Source organism: Gymnodraco acuticeps, unplaced genomic scaffold (genome assembly GCF_902827175.1).
Source record: "Gymnodraco acuticeps unplaced genomic scaffold, fGymAcu1.1, whole genome shotgun sequence".
NCBI classification, from domain to species: domain Eukaryota; kingdom Metazoa; phylum Chordata; class Actinopteri; order Perciformes; family Bathydraconidae; genus Gymnodraco; species Gymnodraco acuticeps.
This window is the reverse complement of record NW_022990014.1, coordinates 3,162,718-3,186,043: the sequence shown is the minus strand read 5'-3', so window position 1 is coordinate 3,186,043 and position 23,326 is coordinate 3,162,718. Positions and strand designations below refer to the sequence as shown.

At 40.9% G+C, this 23,326-nt stretch overlaps 2 protein-coding genes across 2 annotated transcripts; one reads left to right on the top strand and one right to left on the bottom strand.

Moving 5' to 3' along the window:
• The first annotated feature begins 1,438 nt into the window (after positions 1-1,438).
• Positions 1,439-20,924, top strand: sestd1 (SEC14 and spectrin domains 1). The gene is made up of 19 exons (XM_034213334.1): positions 1,439-1,692; positions 3,627-3,696; positions 4,054-4,162; positions 5,350-5,440; positions 5,535-5,648; positions 9,585-9,698; positions 9,813-9,907; positions 10,264-10,319; positions 12,016-12,081; positions 13,084-13,241; positions 15,673-15,795; positions 15,977-16,171; positions 16,440-16,554; positions 16,644-16,809; positions 17,208-17,289; positions 17,364-17,486; positions 18,007-18,198; positions 18,374-18,477; positions 19,139-20,924. Exons 2-19 carry the CDS (start codon positions 3,627-3,629, stop codon positions 19,416-19,418), a joined length of 2,253 nt encoding a protein of 750 aa, XP_034069225.1. The 5' UTR covers positions 1,439-1,692; the 3' UTR covers positions 19,419-20,924.
• A 58-nt stretch (positions 20,925-20,982) lies between these two features.
• On the bottom strand, positions 20,983-23,249 carry dnajc15 (DnaJ (Hsp40) homolog, subfamily C, member 15). The gene is made up of 6 exons (XM_034213336.1): positions 23,119-23,249; positions 22,417-22,468; positions 22,248-22,324; positions 21,924-22,000; positions 21,729-21,799; positions 20,983-21,455 (listed from the first exon to the last, which is right to left on the bottom strand). Exons 1-6 carry the CDS (start codon positions 23,224-23,226, stop codon positions 21,385-21,387), a joined length of 456 nt encoding a protein of 151 aa, XP_034069227.1. The 5' UTR covers positions 23,227-23,249; the 3' UTR covers positions 20,983-21,384.
• Positions 23,250-23,326: the final 77 nt, after the last annotated feature.

Here is a 23,326-nt window from a genome sequence, read left to right as displayed (position 1 = left end):
ACTTACATTTTGTAATGTTTTTGTTTCTATCAGTACGATGAAGTTTGTGTAAATATTTTATGCAATGAATACGTTAATAAACAAAGTACATTAAATCAACATCTTTATTTTTTTATGTTTTTAGGGGACTCATATTCAAAGTTAATTGTTTTATTAGAATAAATAAATCTGATCCTGAAAGTTTGGTTCTGCAGTTTCTGATTGCACCTGAACGCCTCAGCAGTCTGAACTGGACAGGGCAGGGCCTGTCTCGCGCTGGCTCCGCCCCGGATGTACCACTCCAGCTCCGTGAGCGTTCGTGAAGCCAGCAGTGTTCACCGGAAATGAGGCAACTCGGCCTCCAAAATAAAAAATACACATTTTTAACCAAAAAAAGAGAAAATGGAGCGAACACTTTTGACAAAATAACATGGGCTCCTTAAGTTAATTTATACATAAAAATTAACTGTAAATGTTGTGAAATGTTCAATGCTACGTATGTTATTATTATTAAGGTAGGTTATTTAGATCATTTAGGGGAGGAGCTTTGGACTTATTTTATGGGACTTCCATTGCCCTTTCTACACTGTAGCTACTGTGCATATCACATTAAAGCCTTTGATTTTTTTTAGAACATTTACCACACATAAACATAAGAGGCCTACAAAGCTATGAAATAATGGATACTCATAGGTGGGGTAGGTAATTTTGGAGAAACCAGCTCGAGTGCGCTAGAATTTGAAAATACACAGCCGGAGAAAATCTGCCACTTCCTTACAGAGCCCCTCCTCCAACACACACGAACGCGCACATGACCAATGAGGGCACGAGATAAGTTTGTGCACAGATAGAAGGCTGACAGGCAGGTAGGCCATCCAGTTATTTTAGCCGGGCCGGCTAAAATGATTTGTCGTGCTTTTTACAGTACTACGGCTTCCACAGATGATTTTTTTGTCAAAGCACTTAAGATATTCATTGCTATCGGATGTTAAGAGCATTCCATGGAATATAACAAAAAGTGTATCTCGAGCCGGTTTCTCAAACTTACCTACCCCATATTGACATATTGAAATATTGACAAAATAAGATACTATTGTGCTGTATTAGTAGTCACGTATGGAAAGAGACTGAAATAGTCATAATATTAAAACATACAAATAATAATTTTAAGATTGTAATGCCAGTACACTTTGCTGCTGAAAAAAAATTATTTCCCAATTTGGGATCAATAAAGTATCTATCTGTCTGTCTGTCTATCTATTTGCCTATCTATAAACATTACAAATCATGGTAAGTATAAGTGGGAACAAAATTATAGCCAATGTAAATGCAATTTAGCTCTGATATATTTCTATAAATAACCTTTAATGAAAGCAAAAGTTAAGAAACCTTCAAGCTTTTATTTTGAATGTCCCTTGACCGGAAGTCGTCTTCTTTTTATGAGCTTTACTGAGTCTGCGCAGAGCAGCAAACCCAACCGCCTGCTCCCTGTGTTTCCACTGTTGTTCAAAACCAACGCAGAGCAAACTGATGTCTTCAGTGTTCAATTGAAAATAGATTGAATATCTCCTGATAAACCAAAACGGAGAGGAAGAGGGGGAGGAAGAGGAGAGGAAGAGCTATTGGGGAGGAGAAGAGACACGGGAGGGAAAAAAAGGAGGAGGACGTGGAGTAAAAATCGGGACAGGATAATGCTGCAGATTTGACTGAAAGGTAAGAAAATGCGACTGATCAATGCTGATAGATGATGGATCCCAAAGTTGTCTATACGGAGTGGATTGAGGTTTAAGGTGAGGGAGGTTTGAGCCGCAGCCCGCAGCCCGCAGCTGCTGAATGTAGGTCATTGTGTCTGTGGGCCGAGCCGAACCAGGCCGAGACCAACCGAGCCCAACCGGGCCGTCCTGCAGCTGCAGCGAGGCCGCAGGCAGGCTGGGGAGGAAGAGGAGGAAGAGGAGGATGAAGCCTGCTGCAGGACTGGTGCTGCAGTGGGGGTCATTCATCATCCTAAATACTTCCAATATTCCCCTATTACTAATGTGGGAGTAGGGATGATGATGGGAACGTGTCCCAAATAATGGGATTTCAGTTTAGCTGAATAGTCAAAAACAACAATTCAAATAAGTAAACATTACGAAATATTTAACTCCATGAAAACGTGGATTTCTATTGGATTTGTGTATTCGCTATTACATCAAATGTTTCTGACCAGAAAAGTGACATTTAGAGTTAAACTTTCTGGAGGAAAAACATTTGTTATTAATAAATAATAACTTAAGTCTAAAATACTCTGCTTCTTCTGGGGGTGTGGCTCTTCAGATGTGATGGGCAACATAAAGTAAACGATTCTCCTCATATTTAATTTTAAACATGGCTAAATAGTGATTGCTGCACTTTATAATGTGACATCTTTTAAGAGAGTTTATTATGTTTCCTAATGTAGGTCATTATTTTTACAAAGTAGGTTCCTACATAGCACAAACAAGTATGTCATACAGAATTATAATAATTAACATAAACTACTCTAAAACACATGCATTAGCCCACCACAGACTGCATTGCTTGTAACTTAATAGGAGGTTACTATTTTAAGCTTGTAAAAGCTTTTCAAAAGATCAGACACTTAAACTCATTGAGAAGAGGACGTACACAAAAATACTTACTTTTGTGAAATAAACAACACTTTGGCAACTTTTGTTTGACTCTGGTTTTCAGAGGCATGAAGTAAAACGGAGCTTTAAAAATGATTGGAAAACGAAACACTACAAACACGAAGGCCATGGACTCCAAATAAGGGGATTAGTTTTTGATTTGTGCTAAATCATCTAACATGCACTGCTTCAATCGCTTTGTCACACAAAAGTGTGTCAGGATAAGATTAGGATTTTTATATTATTAATAATTAAATACATTAAGTATACACGTATACAATGTATAATGTATCAAGCACATAGTAAGAAATAAAGTATAACAAAAAGAGGTTTAAATGTCTGTTGTTAAATATGAAGCTCTTAGCTTAGCATAAAGACGTAAAACAGGGGAAAACAGCTCGCCTGTCTTCTAACTTTCAGAGCGTTGTATAAGAAACTATACTGTTCATAAACCAGATTATATTATTGAATGATACAAATGAAAACACTAGTAATTCAAACCAAGTACAGAGAGAAGTCAGAAACATACGTATCTGTAAAAATAGAAACATTTCTGCATTGCTTTCAAATTCAAACTAGAGTTGCAACTAACAATTATTTCATCACCACTTAATCTGATGATTATTTCACTAAAATCACAATAAATCAACAGAAATGCAAACTCACTGACGGCTCTGATGAAACAGACTGATCTGCTGGGAGAAGTGCCAGAGGACAGAAAATCCTTATGGAAAATCACTGAGCTGAGCTCTACATAATATTCCTATAATACCACTGCTGGGGACTGTGGTTTATCTGTGCTGCTACAGTGTGTATTAGGGACCCATTTATAGTTTATGTATCTCTTATTATAAGGCTGCTATACTCCTTTTGACCTACAACGTATTTGCATCTTAGCAGTAACTAACACTGGCATTTCTAACTGTGATATGATCACTTAAATTGATAGTTAAAGAAATGTAAACCTTTCCTTTAAGAAGCCTTTTGTATGTGTGTCAGATGTCCAAGGTAAATGCGGAAGCGACCACCATGCTCCCCCTCCTCAAGAAGAAGCTGGCGTTTCTGTCAGGTAAAACATACACACAACATTCAAATCTTTTCTCAATTGTTTTGCATTTCTATTCATTCCATTTAAAGCTGGTATTTCTGAACAGTTGCAGATTATGCTAAGGCTTCACTCATGTTGTTAGTATTATATTATTGGTGTAACTCCAATCGTGGCTCTGAAGGGTTGTTTTTCGATGTGTGATCTAAAGATCCCCCTAGATCCAGAGTGCTGGGACGTCAGATACTCTAAATGTATTGAAAAAGCATAGATGTTATCGGTTCCAAAATTCAAACCTGTTTTTATTTACAGAAATACCCTGCTTCAATCAATAATTGGTGTCTTAAAAAACTTAATTCATGGTGTTCTGTATCTCTTTAGGGGGGAAAGACCGGCGCAGTGGTCTGATCTTGACCATCCCTCTCAGCTCAGATCAGACCAGCATGGAGGAGCTCAGCGCCACACTGGACTACCTGCTCAGCATCCCCAGGTACACACACACACACACACACACACACACACACACACACACACACACACACACACAACACACACACACACACACACACACACACACACACACACACGGCAGTGACACTCTGGTAGTAAGTCTCTGTTAACAAAATATTTCATCTCAGTTTTAATGTCTCTGGAACTGTTTGGAGTCGACCTCCTGTCACTGAGGAGCTGCTGGATCTTCTCTGTATCTTGGCCGCAGTGTTTAAATCCAGTATGTTCTCTGTAACTGTAAAAGGCTTAAAAGATGATTCCAGATTATCACAACTTGGTTTTTATCGTATTGGCTCTAATATGAGGGGACTCTGATTATAAGATAACCCCTCCCCTTCCAACAGCTGTTTTTTGAGGATACAACACTTTCAGACTAGTCCTGTCGGGGACAAAAAGGCTGCATCCTTTTGAAGACTTTTCTCAAATGAAACTATAAAACACTTCTAATAAATCACAACATATTTTGTTTTCAAGTGACACACATTCTCTGTCTCCTGTTGTCAGAACGATGCCTCTGGTTGTTTGTATTCCTAAGTCCTTTTCTTGAGCTCCACATCATGACGGGCTCTGGCAGTCGTAATTTTTGGCAGCTAGTCAGATGATTCACTTTATGTTAAATGTCTGCAGTAAAAATGTCAACGCAAGCTTTTCAAACTCGTTAATGCGTTGTCAGGAATGTTTTTCTTCCAGAACATGTTATCAAAGCTGTTTAAAACGCCTTTAGATTATACTGGGCTTCATAAAAACAAGACAAATATAAGTCTGTAAGAGATGTACACATTCAGAAGACACAAACAAACTCTTACACTTTAAATCAGTTTCCATGGGCAACCCAAATACTGCATGAACAAGAAAGTGTGTGTGTGTGTGTGTGTGTGTGTGTGTGTGTGTGTGTGTGTGTGTGTGTGTGTGTTGTGTGTGTGTGTGTGTGTGTGTGTGTGTGTGTGTGTGTGTGTGTGTGTGTGTGTGTGTGTGTGTGTGTGTGTGTGTGTGTGTGTGTGTGTGTGTGTGTGTGTGTGTGTGTGTGTGTGTGTGTGTGTGTGTGTGTGTGTGTGTGTGTGTGTGTGTGTGTGTGTGTGTGTGTGTGTGTGTGTGTGTGTGTGTGTGTGTGTGTGTGTGTTTCATAGTTTAATTAATATCCTTGTATTATAAAATGTTTTCTCTCAGTGTAAAGTGTAAAGCTCGAGGTTTCACCGTTATCGTGGACGGACGAAAGTCTCAGTGGAACATCGTGAAGACTGTGGTGCTCATGTTGCAGGTACAAACCCATAATATGGATCCAATAAATGACTTTATTACATTATCGGGATGTTTTAAAGCTGAGGATGCTAATGCTATTGATGTTGTTTCAGAATGTGATCCCTGCCGAGGTGTCGCTGGTCTGCGTGGTGAAGCCAGATGAATTCTGGGATAAAAAGGTCACGCACTTCTGCTTCTGGAAAGAGAAAGACCGCCTGGGCTTTGAGGTGAGTTTCTGAGCTGGTTTACGCTATACTGTTTCAAGTTTCCTTTTCATTCACTGAGCGCCTGCTCTCGTGTTGAGAGGTAACTGATAGGAGTTAGAGGTCTTTGTGGTGTTGTTTTTCCAGACTGCGAAAGGCACATTCTCAGAGGTTTTCCCAGTCTGTGGAACATCTTTCAACATTTGTTAATATATTATAGCTGTAATGAGCTCAGGTACAGTCAGAAAAGTATCTCTGATCAACATTAAATTGTTTTGGTTGCTTTTCCCTCTGTTGGGACCGTTGGGACTTAAACATATGCAACATGGGGCCATCAATAATTATAACTTTTATTAACCAATGTGAGGCTTGAGTGTGAGGTTTGTCTCTGTGTTTCCACAGTGTTTTACAAGCTGTGACATCCCAGATATACACTATCTAATAAAAAAGATTCAGGAATGCTAGTATGACATTTAGGCCAGCGACGGGCTGGTTTGTCATTTATATCCAGATGTGAAACCTCAACAACTACTTGAATTCTTTGCAGCTAAGTTTGCTACTTTGGGATATACATAAATGGAAATAGTGGAGCTGATATTTTTAAATGTCTTTCATATTATCACAGGCTGAATCCAGGTGCATGCTGAAAAGCACACAAGCCTGACCCAAAATAGGCATTTGTTCCAATGCTTCTTTCAACTTATTTCAGCTTTTCCCGTGTCTTAACAAGTTGCTGAGAACTGTTTTGGCAACGTTTTGGTGTTTTATTGCAGTTCTGAACAGACTCACTGAAGGCGAGATGAACAGCCTGCTGTCATGGAGAGAAGCAGTTTGAAGAACCCAGTTCTTATTCTAGCTTTGATACAACCTAAGAGACAAACAGACCGTCTGTTTGGTCCAACACACCCAAACACACATCTACACACACACAAATACCGGAATTGTATTTGTTACTTGATATCAATCCGAGACAGAGTGAGCCAGTTATGATAACCTTGAACACCATTAACTGTCCTGAGTGCTGCTGGAAACCTGAGCCAGGGTCGATGGAGTGTGTGTGTGTGTCCGTGTGTGTGTCTGTGTGATTGTCGGCAAATCCGCCTCCTCTATTACAACAGATGGTTTTACCGACGGAGATCAGGAGTCGCTGTGACCCAGATTTCCACAGCCATGTTGGCTCAATAGTTGTTGCCACGGTAACTGGAGCAAGTTAGTGGGTGTGAAGCAACTTGAAAGTTGCTGCTCATTATAGATAATCCATCTCAGGCAACATTTAGATTACTTTATTCATTTCAAGTCAATGTAGAGTTCTCATTGTGTGCTGAGAGCAGAGACTGTTACGAAGACTGTCCCTGATGGTGCTTTCAAGGACATAATAATAATAATAATACTTTTTATTTATATAGAGCTTTTTTAAACACTCCTTTTTAAAAGAGAAACATTTAATTTCATTAAAAAAAAGGTAGCGGTACAAAAGTAATCAAAAGCGTTAATGTTAAGTTTTATGATTAATTCAACGATATATATCTTTTGAAAGATGAAATGTGATCAATCATGTGCTCAGATTGAGGTTGTTATTTAAATCAGTTTGAGTGGTCACCACACACACACACACACACACACACACCGAGATTCCAGTGTTGAAATGTGACTCATCCCAACTATGGAGTGTGTGTGTGTGTGTGTGTGTGGATGTCACAGAGGGGTGTGTGGCATACAGCTGCTCTAAAGTCTTACCTTACATTTAAATAAACACACACGCATACAAGTCCAATTCCTGTGACAGCATCTGCTGACAGCTAGAAACCGGCTCACTGCCAGCTGTCTGACTATCCAAGTTTATTTGCAAAGCAACCTTTTATACAAGTGCAGTTCAAAGTAAAGATAATATGAAGGGAAAAAAACATACAGTATGTTTAAATGCCTTAATTTTAAGGGAAACTTAGATGTTTGTTTTTGTTGTAAAACCTCAGATCAACTCGCCGGCTGTTCATGACCATTGAACGCTCTATGTCCAGATTTAGAATTGCTCTGAGAAACAACAAGAAAGTTTGTCTTGTGAGCCAATAACTTATTCTGCAACGTAGACTGAAGCAACTCTAGATAATAAATCTGTGATCAGCACTGGTATGAACAGCTGGTATAAAACATCTAAGAAAGAAGAACACTTAACCTTTGTTTTACATGTCAAAACCTAGAAAGAACTAGAAGAAACTGAGTTTAAAGGAGTCTCTGTGTGCTTCTTTATTGCTGACTGCAGTGACTCCTAGGTCTTAAGAAAACAAGGGGCTATAATTATGTCTCCCTTCCTGAAATACTGAACCGGCCAATAGCAGCGCTCCAGAGGTGACGTGCCTGAGGTGCATTACAGCTTCATGCATGGGATCCTCACCTCCCTCATGACTCTTTCTGCCGCTAAAGGAACTGCTTTGTAGACACAGGACTCTTTATGCACAGCAGCACTCAACCTTCATATATCTGTAACAGTGTTAAAGAAAAGGACCTGAACCCTAGGGTTAGGAGGAATACAGAATTTTAAGTTTTACAGTCATAGATTCATGCTAAAGTATGGATTTTTACTATAGCAACATCAAATACACAAATCAATTGGAAAATAAACACTCCAATTGGATTTCAATATCTCATGACAACGCAACATAAAAGCCTGTGTCATTACACTTTGAAATCTGCGCTGGAAAACTAAAAATGTTCAAATATTTTTATATCAAATGTCAAAACTAAGAAAACAACTGTGATTTCATATGATGCCCATATCGCCCAGCCCTACTGGCACCCATATTACTGCCACTCCAATTACACCAATTATAGATCCTTCGTGGCGTCTGGGCGTCTCAGAGTTTGACATAATAAGAAGCGGTTTCCCCATAAACATGATTTCAGACCTCAGTTTTTGGGTCACTTGGCTGGAGGACATAGAGGCAAGGAAGCATAAATTGCAGACTTAAAAGCAACCATTGTCCAACGTTAGCCATTATGACTACCCATCCAACATTAAATATGTGTTAGTATATTAAATCATGCAGGAAGAATGGTTCTGAAAGATTTCCCCCTACATGTCATCAATATTAATATATCTGGGCAGATATGAATCATTTGAAGAATGAATCATACGTAGAGGTCACTAAAAACCTTTGATATGTAAACCATTAGTTAAAGTGGACCTATCATGCTATATTTGAAACGTATATTGTAGGGCCATACCTTTTATAAAACATGTCTGTGAAGTTTCTTTTTCAAAATGCCAAACAGATCATGCATTTTAGCCGTGCCTCATTTCGCTCTATTTGCTCTTTTCCAGCCCTGTTTTTGCAAGGGCTGATTCTGCTTTTGTGGCAGACTACAGCGCCACTTACAGGCCTGGCATATGTACTACAGCGTCTCCAGCGCTTTCGAGCGGTCTCTCATTCCCCTGATAGGTGGAGAGTTGCCCATATAGGCGGAGCACACCTTTTCTGACGTCAGAAAAATTCAAATAATAATAAGCTCCGTTGCAGCCCCGTTTTTAGAGATTTGGGTACGGAGGAAAAGAGAGAGGGTTGTGTTTTCTGACACTTGGTGAGTTCCCTGACACACCGGGGACACATATTCATGTATAAAAGACGTACAAAAGTGCATTTTGCATGATAGGTCCCCTTTAAGATAGGACACAGGGATCTTCTGAGAAGTAAAACATTTCCATAAAAGGTTCTATATCTAGAATTGGATTTGTTTTTTATTGTCCTTCAAACCTATTATTTAATTTCACAGTGTAGATTAAACACATATTCACAAATCACTAAATTATATAGATGTTTAATAAATTACAGTCATACTTTCTGTGAATATCTGATTGTTTTCCTGCTAATCTGTCACGTCATAAACTCTTTCATGCTGTGTTTGTATTGTTTTGTCGCTTTTACACTTAATGATCAACATTTTAATTGTACTCTTTCCTGTCAGGTGATCCTGGTTTCGGCCAATAAGCTGACTCGTTACATTGAACCGTGCCAGCTAACGGACGACTTTGGAGGAAGTTTGGACTATGACCACAACGACTGGCTGAACAAGAGACTGGTGAGTATTTCATTTGAGATAAACGTGTGTATTTGATATTTTAATTGCCCAATTAGGTAAGCTTGTTGCTATGGTCTAGGCATGCTTGTTTATTTTCATTTTATTTGTTGTCAGGTTTTTGAGAAGTTCACTAGGGAGTCGACGTCATTGCTGGACGAGTTGTCAATCATCAACGACAGTGACAAGAGCAGTACGGTGGACAAGGACAAGTATGCACCCTAACCCACACACATACCATGTATACATCACTTCAGGGGACATTACATTGACTTACATGCATTTCCTGGAGACTTATCCTAACCATAACCAACACATGCCTCACCCTAACCCTATCCCTAACCCTAAACCTAACCAAGTCTTCACCCTAAAATTAATGATTCCCCTCGTGGGGACCTCCATTTTGTCCCCATAAGGGAGGCGAGTCCCCACACGTGACTGTGTAAACAGATTTAGGTCCCCACAAGTATAGTAATGCTAGGCCACACACACACACATACACACCCATAGTTTAAACTGACAAACAGTAGACAGAGTTAATCAATAGCTATGTCTCTCTCCTCTGCAGATCAGCTGACCTCGCCCTCTTGCCATCCTTCGACCCTGAGACTGTCCTTCAGACTGGTAAATATCATCTCCTCTCATTTAAAGGAGAGGTGTCATGGCCATTTCCACTGATCATAATTCCATTGTTGAGGTCTACTAAAATAGAAAAATACTGTGCAATTTTCCAAACTCACATTGGTTTCGCGCATCTCTGTAAAGTATGTGTATTCAGCAGTATTCACTTTCTCCACTAAACGGCTCGCTGCAGCTCTTGCCCCCCCCTCTCCCTGTGAGCACAGTGTGCTCCGATTGGTCGGGACCAGTCGGGACGTTGTGAATCGCGCTGAGCTCCGTGGAGGTGTGATTTCCTTGTTTAGCGATACACAGCGAAACACAGCCAAACTCACCCTGAGCACACACAAAGTCACAGCCGAAGTAAAAACAATAAGTGTGGCTTGATATTGAGGAAGAAAAAGGTTGATAAACGCTGTGAGAATGGGTCTGCAGAGAGAATGGGTCTGCAGAGAGAATTTCGCCGCGATCCCAACTGTCTGTTATCAGCCTGCAGCCAGGGAGGAGAAATCAGCAGAGCTGCCTGCACTGAGTGTGTGTGTGAGGAAGTCGTGGATTGGTCAATTTGGACCAATCAGCGGGGGCTTAACGTAACGGCTCCGCGGACGTAACGTAACGGCTCCACGGATTGGCCCATTTGGTTCCGGGTACCGCATGACCGTATCGCGTCATAGTTCTGGGCGTGGCTACTGGGTGCTTCTACGACACAGCACCCAGGAAGTAAAAAATGGACAATGAGGTTTCACCAACGAGGCGTTTTGGGGAGGTATTTTCTGTTTTAGAGTTTTACTCGCTACAGGGTGTACTTTGAGGGTTTTGACTCTGCACACCGCTTACATGCATAAAAACCTTCATAACACACAAGGGGACGGGTAATAACCGGAAAAGCATGACATGTCTCCTTTAAGTCCCTTTCACTCACGATAATTTTACTATTTTGTCTGAAACAGATTCAGCAAACCGTCCCACCACTGCAGCGTATCAGGGACACACAAATAGGGGATTTTATGGAATATATCCGCTTGACTAACTGATTTCAGCTTCAGATAAACATTGCAATACACCAAAGGGGGACACTGGATTATGGCCCTCGTAGCTTGCGTTCAAGAGCATTAGCAGGGAATCTTTTAATGAACAGGAAAAATACTCACTGCCAGAATAACCTGTTTATTGTCAAAGGAGCCCTTGACAATTGTTTTAAGACTGTGTGAACCTATCCCCTTAAGTTAACTACAGAAGTATGATCTCATTTGCCCAAAAAAGACAGATTTAATAAACTTAGAAATTGCTGATATAAAGCTTTTTGCATAGATTCTTCTAGTTTTATGTACTTTTTCTGTGTTCACAACTTCTGTCCCTTGTGGTCATGGACTGTGGGTAGAGACTGCAATAATTGTGGATTCAAGCTTATTATCGGGGTCTCTTGGAGGGGAGAGGGAGGTCTGAGGTTAAGACCTGGAGCTAAATAGACACTAAGGATGGAAGGATGGAAGGATGATGGATGGATGATGGACGGCTGTGTTCTCCGCACTGAGCAGCCTGTGTCTGAGTGTTGGGCCGAGGTGAAAGGAGTCTTTGTTTGTGGTACCACCCTCCTCCCTCTGCAGCATGTACACAAACACTGACACATTATTGTTTCAAATGCTTTCATAACAGGCTTTTAAATCTCATACCACCCCCCACACACTCTGTCTGTCTGCAGGTCACGAACTGCTGTCGGAGCTGCAGCAGCGTCGCTTTAACGGCACGGAAGGAGGAGGACAAGGAGGTGAGGAAGCAGCTGTCAATCATCCTGGTGTCACTGGGATGGTGCACAGACAGACGGACGGATGGATAGATCTGTATTGTTTTTAACCATTTTCTTTCTCTGATATCTGTCTGGTTGGAGCAATTCAGTACTTCAAAGAGTACTACACGTTGACACAGTGTAATAGGCTACTTCAAAGACTGCTGGAGTATTTGATTCAATTCAAGGCTAAGTTGTCACTTGCACATTAGCTACAGTGTAGATATGGCAATGAAACACTTAGTTCACAGGCTCCTCCAATAGTGCAACATATATATATATATAGGACATAGAACAAATAAAACAGATACACTAGTGCAAGTAGGTTCTGTTTAAGGATGGTGTGACAGTCACCTCTGTTTCTGTGTCTGTGACCTTGACCTTGTCCCCCAGCATCAGGTTGGACCTCACTAATGCCTTGTGTCTGAACTGGAGATAATCTCTGCAGACAATAGGGCAGGGAACAGTACTCAATACCTTTTTAGGTATGGACAAAAATAACCCAAGAGCACATTTAATCCAGCCTCTCCAGTCAAGCAATACCTGCATACGATCCTTTTAGTACACACATAATTACTATTTGTATGGTTGAGCTCAGTTTAAGGGGACTGGTATCGATACCAGTTTGAGCATTTAGTTTTACGATACCAAGCCCCAGCATCCAGTTCAAATCTGGTAGAAAGCCTGCATCTAGAAGAGTGGAGACTGATATAGCAGCAGATGAATGCCCATGATTTAAGAACGGCATTAACAATCCTGTAAGGCTGCAATGTTCAGTGTCAGATACATGTAGAGGTGACGTCTTTTTTATGAGACGGACATCTAGATCACTTGGTTAACAAATAGTTGTATTTAAAATATTGCAATTGATTTCCCTGAATAGCATGTACCTTTTTGTGCATTTTGACTAAAGATAAGAAGATGTCCAGGGCTATAACCCCCACAGGACTCCTGCCTGACCTCTCTCTGACCTTTGACCCCCAGGTCCAGCATGGTGTCCCATGGACGAGGAGCTGCTGGCTCAGCCTCAGGTGATGAAGCTGCTGGACTCGCTCAGGGAGCAGTACACCAGATACCAGGAGCTCTGCAGGCAGCGAAACAAGCGCACCCAGCTGGACGAGATCCACGCCAAAGTCATGCAGGTAACACACACACACACACACACACACACACACACACACACACACACACACACACACACACACACACACACACACACACACACACACACACACACACAGGAACAGGTATATGGACAGCTGTGAGCCTGGGTCCCCATCTGTTAATGATTGTCAACATGCAGTTCAACCTCATTTGTTGGCCAGAATCTCAATTTGAAGGTTTTTCAACCTTTGGGGATGTGTCATGATTTTGTTTTGTTTTATGCAAAATTCAGCAAGACTTAAACATGACTGAGACATAAATGGTAGGTGGATTTTTTTTTACCTCTTAGGCAGAGCTATAGACTAGTTTTTTCCCTTGTGTCCCGTCTGTGTTTCGCACATGTAGACAAATCAATGTGCAAGTTGCCCAAGATGTAAATCCCTATCTAATGAACTATAATTGGTGGATACTTTCTGTGTGTATGATTCAGAAACAAGAGTAGTACAATTATGCTGTGGCAGCTTTTCCCAAATGAAAGGTTATTTGCTCGTGTTCTTGTTTTCCCAATTCTCTACAACAAACTGTAGAACCAACCAAAATCTATTTTATTGAAGTTAGCTGCTGGCTGTAGCTTCATATCTATTGGACAGCTATTTGGAATATGTCAGTCTCCTTATCCAACTCTCCTCCAAGTCTGTTTCTCTAATCTCAAACTCTTGCTTTTATAATGTTCACTGCTCCTAATACAGCTCTTGAAACTACAGTTCATGTTCCCGATCATTGTAGAAATGTATAAATGCGACCTTTACATCTGTAGACTTAGACGCAGCTTTGACCCTCAGTATTTAAGTCCTTTGCTCTGATTCTTTTATCATCCAGTCTTTGACCTTTGACCCTCAAACACAGTGTTAGTGAGCAGCACTTAAGTAGAAATAGACTATATTGTAGTTACTGGGGCTCCCGCAGCCGCAGGGGCTGATGGGTAACACCAACGTCTTGGAAATAAGCCTGGGGTTGCCATGGGAACCACAGCACGTCGGTCTACAGCCTGAAGGGCTTGTTGAGGTTGGGGTGGGGGGGTTGTTGGCGGTGGCCTAGTTCTGGATCATACTTGTGTGTGTGTGTCTGTGTTTGTTCTTTAAGGCGTCACTGACCTGATAAATACAATTACATCATGACACTGACGCACACATCTGGAAAGTTCCAGATGTTCATGTACTGTATAATACAATTGTGAACTCATAAGGAAATCACTGAATAAGATTCCATTTTGTAATGAACAAACACACCATTTAAAGAAAAAACGATATAAAGTCCACAGGACATGAGGTAACTAGCAAACGAGGCACATTCCCAGATTGTTCACAATAAGCTTTCATTAACATTCTAAACATTGTGGAAAATATAAACATTTTGAATTATAGAATTAAAAAAAAAAATTGCAGTTCTTTCTCAGTGGAAATGCAAGTTCAAAGGTCTAGTGTAAGATTTTAAATCCAATATACTTTTTGTCATGAATATATCTGCAAGGTGGGCTAGTTGTTCATTGTGTGTTTGGCACTGTTCCAGCCAATCGGTAACATTCATGCTCGTGCAAAAGAACAGGGAGACCATATACAGTATGTGTAAAAAGCATTTACTAGGAAGAGAGAGACTGACGAAGGACACATTCACAGGCATTTTGGGAAATGTAGGCACCAGTGTTTTGAGTTGAGGAGCTCTGTGTGATCTGAAATCATTCCTAGCCCTCACATGCTTCAGCTGGATATCAATGTTCCATTTCACTTTTTTCTTTTCAGTTAAACATGATGTAATATGTTGATATATTTGTGGAAAACATAAACGGGTGAGTCTCGGGTAAAGTGGTTTTGACAGAAACTATTTATAACAGCAAATATTAATGGGCAGTGACCATGAAAGGAAATAATACATGTTGTGATGGGATGTCATGTTGGATATCATCTGCAGCCATCAGAGACATGCAGAGCCTCAGAGCCCCCTGCTGGTCGCGCTGCTGAACTGCAGTCCACAGACGTAGAGTTTCTCTCAGTAGAGATTTTGACACGTCATAGTGGTAATCAAATTGGTTGCTTTAGTTTTAGAATCTTGTTTAGTGCACGTTTGCTCCATAAACTGTATAGGTTCGCTCACATGTCATGTCTTACTGGTCAAAGCGTGTGGAAATAACTGAATTTATAGCTTTTTGATTGTTTGAAGGTTTCTCAATCAAAGTGCCTTTTGTAAGTCATAGTTAACTGTTCATATTACATTGTAATGTTCACATGCTTGTACCTTTCACTCTGTTATCAGAAAAAACCCAGATATTCTAACACATTTGTTTTGAACACAATGAGATAAATGTCGATCCAAACAAGTGCCCTGTGAAAAAGAGAGACCAGCAGCTCCATCTTCTTCCCTTTTTAAGAGATCACTAAGTCTGTTTTCTGTTTTCTGTTTTCTTCATCTCAGGTGGTCACCTGGCTGCAGGGTCCAGGTTCAGAGCTGTTGAAGACTCAGCAGGCGATCGGAGACTCAATGCGGGCGGCTCAGACTCTGCAGCAGAAACACGAGGAGATCGAGAGCCAGCACAGTGTAAGGCAACATATCAAAAATATACATAACAACATATACAAATGAATGAATGAGATTTGGGGTCAACACAGTTCTGAGTGGAGTTTGATGCTGTCTGTAGTATGGACTTTAGTTTAATGTGACTGCTAGGTGACTGGTGGTAAATGTAGGCATTGTGCTGATTGTTTGTGTTTTTGTACAGGAATGGTTTGCAGTGTACGTGGAGTTGAACCAGCAGATCGCTGCCTTGCTCAGTGCCGGGGAAGAGGAGGAGGTGGTGGAGCTGAAGGCGCTGCAGCAGCAACTGAGCGACGTGTGCTACCAGCAGGCCGCTCAGCTGGAGTGCAGACAGAACATCCTGCAGGCAGCACAGGGCTTCCACACCACCACACAGGAGGTAACACACACACACACACACACACACACACACACACACACACACACACACCCCATACACTCACGCCCCACACACACAAACACACACATACTTTGTATCATCTGCTGTTCGTACTGGATGTTTCGTACTGGAAACAAATTTAGGAAAAACAAACACTATTTCAATAAAAGAGGAAACTAAAGCCAGAACATTTCCGGATGAATCTGAATGTGGGCAAGTGGCTACAGATGTATTCTGAGTAATCAAAGCTCTGTGTCTGTCCCTGCAGTTGTCCCAGCTGTTGGACGGTCTGCTGGGCATGCTCTGTGCTGATGTGGCTCCAGCTGACGGAGCTTCAATTCAACAAAACCTCAAACTGTTGGAGGAGAAGCTGCAAACTGTCGGTTCGTGCTCTGACTGATGAGGCTTTTCGTCCAAAATACTAATGTTTTGTTGTTTTAAAGAATATTTACATCTCCCTTTATCAATACAGAGGCAGGTCTAACATCTCTGCGTCAGAAGGGGGCGCAGTTGATGGAGCAGATGTGCACGCAGGCTCCGTGGCCCCTGGAGGAGACGGAGAGTCCAGCTGGAGAACAGCAGGACAACGTGCAGCACATCCAGGGTGTGATGGAGGAGATGCAGCTCCGCAAGCAGAGGTACCTTCCTTCTTAGCCATGAGGGACTAAAGATGGAATACACTGTATATCTCCTACTGATCTGTATGACCAGATTCTAGCACCTGGAAACTCCAACATGCATTTTGCTAGAATTCTAGAAACTATAGCTCCCATAAGTCCTTCTTTACTTTGTTTTCAGATCAATAATCAATAAAACAAATTAAACACTTTACAAACGACTTGGTTTCAAAACAAAACCAAAAGCCTAGAACAGCAGCAAAGCATTTGTTTCTTTACATTGTTCCCTGCAGAGTTTAAATTAACATTTATTTCTGTAACATTAACTTTAAGGTCATAAAGATGCATCTCTAAAACATTGACACTGTGTTATAACCAGTTATCAGTCCCACGTGGTAAGTTTGTGTAACTGTGTGCAGGTGTGAGGACATGGTGGATGTGAGGAGGCTGAAGATGCTACAGATGGTCCAACTGTTCAAATGCGAAGAAGATGCTTTACAGGTAGGACACACAACAGCTACACACTTAATACTTTCTGTATGAAATAGATTATCATGTTTCGTGTGTGTGTTCAGTCAGTAGAGTGGCTCGGCGAGCTGTTGGACGCCCTGCTGAAGACTCACGTCAGACTGGGGGACGAATCTCAGGAGACGACGACCATGTTGGACAAACACAGGAAGTTTGTAGACGTCGCTCAGGTGAGATGCTCTTAGTCATGCTGCTAAGGTGGTTTAATGATTTGTGTTGAGTCTCAAATTTAACAATATGAACCTCAAGCAATTTTAGGTACTTTTTTTGCTCCACTCTACTTAACTCACCATGGCTTCTTTTTCATTTATTTGAAGTCCTATATTTAGTAGGGCAGAATGTCATGTTTTTTTTTATAGGATCTAGTTATTGCAAACAATATATTTGAAGATATATATATTAAACCATGTAAATGTAAGTCATTTTGATAATATATCACTGTTTAAGCTTAGATTTGGTCATGTTACCTCAAGTGTGTGTCCTAAATGATCTGTTCAAAGACTGTACGGAGTTTGAAATGCCAATGAGGATTTTTGTTTTGACATTTTCTGCCTATCATTATAGGTGTAATATTGGTGATTTAAAAAGAAAATGTGTATTTGGAGATAATCTTTAGAAGACAAAAAAGGATGAAATAATACTGAAATGATAAAAAACTAATAATAACTGTCTTCCTGTCTCTTCCTTCAGAGCACCTATGATTACGGCCGTCAGCTGCTGCAGGCGACGGTGGTCCTCTGTCAGTCTCTGAGATGTACGACACGCTCGTCCGGAGACACCCTGCCGAGACTCAACCGAATCTGGAAACAGTTCAGCGTCTGCGCTGAGGAGAGACAGCAGAGGCTGGAGCTGGCTCTGAACTTCCACACCGCCGCCGAGAGGGTGAGACAGGCCACTGTTTTATTATCTGTCAACTGTTGTAGCAGCATAACAATAACATGTGCTGTCAGGGCACTTGTTGGTGTGCTTGCACAGCAGAAGCAGCAGATTTACACCGTTGTAGCCACACAAACATAGAAAGCATAAATTCAGTGTGTGGCTTGTTACTGTGTTTCAGGTGTTACAGCAGGAATGTGTCGACTCAGAGTCTCTGGATGAAGTCGACTCCTCTGGGAAAACTCTGCTGGACAGACTGACCATGCCTGTTATCTTCCCCGATGGGTACATCTTCACACAGACTGCTTTTCATCCCCCTAATAATTACCACTACAACTAAACCATTAAACCTGCAATGAGTGTTTTATTTGGCCAAACAGTTGCTTATTTACACATCCATCAGATATTACAGGGTAACATTGACATGTATTAGGATTCTACCTGTTGAATATAAGCATTTATTCAATCTCTATCAATTATAGACGGAAAGATTTAGCTCTTCACCTAATTAAATGCTCTTCTATGTTCCCCAGATAATCTCTAAATGTCTGTAAAGCACTTTGAATTGCCTTGTGTTGAAAGGTGCTATATAAATAAACTTGCCTTACAATACAGCCTCTAAGAGTGGGAAAGTGAACAAAATGTCTGTGCTGTAAAAGCAAAACAATGAGTTGAAAGTCAGTTTAAATCAGAGCGCACTGGTAGCACTGGTTTCCGTCTTCCTCCACTTAATCCCTCTTTCTATAATTGAAGATGCAAAAGCAACAAAAAAAGAAATCAGTTTTGTCTCTACAAGGGACTCCTTTCCCATAAACGTGATATGAGCCACTGTTTATATACAAATATTGATAGTATGGTTGTTTTTCCTCCATTTAAAGGGAGATTAGCCGCAATGCTGCACACACTTCACATGTTAAAAACTCAATGACTCATTGTGTTGTTTCAGGACGGAGCAGTACTTTGGGAGTCCCAGCGACACGGCGGCGGCAGCAGAGTGCGTCAGGGAGCGCCTCCTGCTGGTGGAGGAGCGGCGGCTGCAGCTGCAGGAGCTGGGGCTTCACAATGAAGAAGAGGAAGATGAGGAAGAAGAGCATGTATTAAACGGGCAGGAAGCACGGCTGGACGTGATCGGAGAGGAACTGAGCGAGAAAGAGGATGAGGAAGAGGAGGAGGAGGCGGCAGGGCAGCAGGATGAAGACTTGGAGAGGGCGACGCAGGACTGCTAATCGAACGCTGATGATGTTCAACTGAGCAGCCTTGATGAAGCTCGTTAACGAAGGGCTGCTGAATTATTTTCCATCTAAACTTCCGATTGGTTGCTTCCGTCTCCCTGCAGCAGTAGGTTTTTCTGTCTGCTGGTATATAAAGGCTACATCAGCCTCGCTTCTGAAAAGGATAAACATGTTGATGAGATGATTTCCCTCCGCTCAGCAGAACCGCTCTGCCCTGAAACAACAGCACCCTTTCAACATCAGTTCTACCATCAAGCAATCCAGCAGATTTCACAAATGTAAAAATACTGGAATCGTTAATACTCATATCTCCGGATGATGACGACGATCGACTGTGAAATCAGTTTGGATAAGAATACTTCTAATGTACAGCTAAAAACGCCTCCACTTTCCCAGCATGCCTTTCAGTGGGTGGAGCTTCCATGGTGCTAACATTGTTACCAAGGTTTCTGTCTGTGCCTCCTCCGACGTCTCGCCTTTCTTACCTCCTCGCCTCCCTTCATTTCCGTCCTCTAAAAGAACATGAAGCTGCAGTTTATCAGGTGTGCCGCCACCTGATCCTTTTCCTTCATCGATGGTCCTTTCCCATTTTGTGATTGTCAGTTCGGGCTTTTCAGCACTGGGATGAACATGACACTCTCCTGATTGTATAAATAAGCTGAAAGAAAAACCTGCTTTATCGACAAACTCTAATCTACAAGACTGTTTGTATAGAAACTTGAGAACAAAACAGCAAGTCCCAAAGAGCCTCGCGAAATTACAAGAAACAACATCCAAATATCTGTGAAGTCTTCTTGTAAGCTATCAGGAGAAATTGATCAAGTCCACCCAAATTTTGAAGTCTTCCTCCAAAGTCGAACTGAAATTTAAATTATTTTCATATCTTTCCCAGAGTGGGAGGTATGGTTCCCTTTTTCTCAAGCATTTTTGGGGAAATTAACAATGAGCCTGTCACACCTTAAACAAGATAATGTGGTTTTACCGCTGCCTTTTTCAACCAGGGATTAGGACACCCTCAGGAAGCTGCCTCGAAAAACAGATTGGAGCACTGCTTACAACTTTTTTTGCACAATTTCTCCTTTTTTTTGGGCTCAGTATTTTGGCAATGAAAGATCAGAAACACAAAACAAGGAGAGAAACTGATTTCAAAACATAACTCTAATTTCCTGTTTGAATGATTTGATGTTTCTTGTTGAAATTGTCTTGGACATAACATTTCCAAGGACCCAGAGGCTCCTACCACTTGCTCTATAGAAACCCTCTGCCTTCATGATGAACATCAAACCTGTGCCGCTTCGCTCTGATCCACTCTGACATCAGGATAGAAGACTTTTTCTATTTATTTGACTTTTTCCAAGCAAACCTTCTTGTAGGTATTTCGACCAATAACTGCTGCTGTAAGTGTAACCGTTAAATACTGTGTCCTGCTTTCTGTCCTCCCCGTCCAATAATATATACATATGACATCATCCTCTAAATAAAGAAGTGTTTTGAAGTTGCGGTCTGAATGTGTTTGTCTGCAGCACATTCACTCATAAAAACATATACTGTAGGGACGTTGGATTATAATATCAAGTTTATTTTAAAAAAAAAAAGAAAAGAATGTTCACATCAACTGTTTAAAAATGGAATTAAAGTATTGTATATTTATCTTGTTCTTTCAAAAGAAACAACTCTATACAAAATGTTGTGGTTGATGCAGTTGACCCACCTATGCCTTTACTTATATACAAATTCACTTTCAAGTCCCTTCAAGGTAATCTCCTTCACTTTCAATTTACATATGTATTTATATATTCATTATGTTAAAACATTAGGTTGGAGATAAGTTAAGAAGAAAACTGTCATGAATGTATATTTTTGCTTCCAGAAGCGGAGCCTCGATGTTGATGGAGCCCCTCCGAGTTGAGATCGTGCACCAGATGATTGAAGTCTTTAAAGTGTTCGTTAAATCTGAAGTTCAATGCCGGTTCTCCTTGTCAAAAAGGTCTTTGGCCTCGTTGATCTTAGCGGCGAGATACGGTGACCCACCTGCACAAACACATACACAAGTTTGACCTTTAACTCAACCATCCACAAGCTTTTCAAACATGTAACATAAATGCTTTGTTTTACACAAGGGCCTATCCAACATTTGGCCCATTTTAATGTGGGTATTGATAACCACACACAACCAACCATACTCTTTAAGATGACATAAGTTAGACACTGGGTGACAATAAAGAATTGTGAAGAAAAGCAGTCAGGTAAAAAAACGAATATAATTGAATTACTTTTCCCCCCATCTTCAGAATTTCAGCTCACCTTTATCTGGATGATTCAGAACCATGATCTTCCGGTGTGCATCGCGTACCTTGACTTTAGTGCTGGTTGCGCTGGACAGAAAGAAGAAAACAAATACAACAATGTGAGCAATCATCCCTTACCTCTGAGCAGTAATACACACACATTTAACTTATATGTTAAACGTTTAAGAAATATTTACAAACAAAACATTACCTGATGCCAAGAACGAGGCTGGCCTCTCGTTTGGACATCTTCCCCTCAAAACCTCCTTTGTAATATGGTGAGAAAGCCTGTGGGGAAAGAAAGGAATTAGAGCTACATCTCTCAAAACATTTAGTACTGGCTCTACTTCCTCTTTGTTTTTTTTCCACTCCCCAAAATCAGAGAGTGTGAAGCAATGCCAGGGAGTTCTCTATATACGTTGGGTATCTCAAGGGCACAACATTTCTTTAGTTTGAACCTAAAAACGGTATGAGGTGCTACATTTACCAGAAGAGGGGTGTAGGCAGGGTTACAGGAAGCTTAATAATTACTCACGCCGTATGTGGGCATCTTCCTGACAGTTTCAGTGAAGACTTGTCCAAGAGGCTTCCACAGCTGGAATGCATAGCGGCCTGTCGATTATAAGCACACATGAATCTGATTAAAAACAAACATATTTCTGAAAATGTTGTAAATTACTGATTTCATATCAAACTATTCTTACCTGCAAAACCTGCAGCAGCCACACCAAGACCTACTGCAATCAGAGCCCCTCCCTGTCCGCAAAACAAACCCCCAACAGTTAACACACTGGGAAGTTAAACTAGTCTAGACACGAGAAGCAAAACATTGGAGGTAGAAGCAAGCCAAGGAAAAGAGCATCACAATTAATTGTATTAGGAATATCAACCACATTTTTGACTTTTATCAAATAATGTGTCCTATATATCACACAATATAAAAGTTCCACATTGATGGTTTGTGTTTAATGCAGCATAATATTTATATTTGAGCATTTCTATGTTACAAAATGTGTGAGATCAATGAGTTGCAGAACATCTTCATACGCAAAGACAATACACTTTTCCGAAGTATTTATTTCTGCAATATATGGGGACAACTTGCAATAGCCTACTGTTGTTTTAAATGCGTGAGCCAGAAGACAATATAAGCAACGATAAGAGCGTTTTCTACATCTCTTTGTCTCTGTCTCTGTAAGTCCATTTAACATTTATGTGGCATTAACCTTACGTGTTTAACTAACATCCAAAACAAATGTGGACCAAGATGCAAGTTTAAAATAGTGAGAAGCAGCCGTGCGTTTAGCGGTCATTGAGGTTACGTCACACACGTTAACAGGTAAAACCCACAATGGTCCATTCAAATTAACCCAATGAATGTCTTCAGTTTGAAAACAGACACTTACCAGCCGTGAATCTATACCGGCATCGCTCCTGACATTTGTTTTTGAAGTATATTCAGCATATCGCAGCGTTTCTCCTCCGTCTACTGTCATCCTACGAGCATCCGCCATGTTGCTTTAGCGACTGTCACGTGATTAAACTCTGACTTATCCGGTTTTGACTTTCAAAATAAAAGGCAACAAACAATTAGCTAGACTTTATTTTTCACGT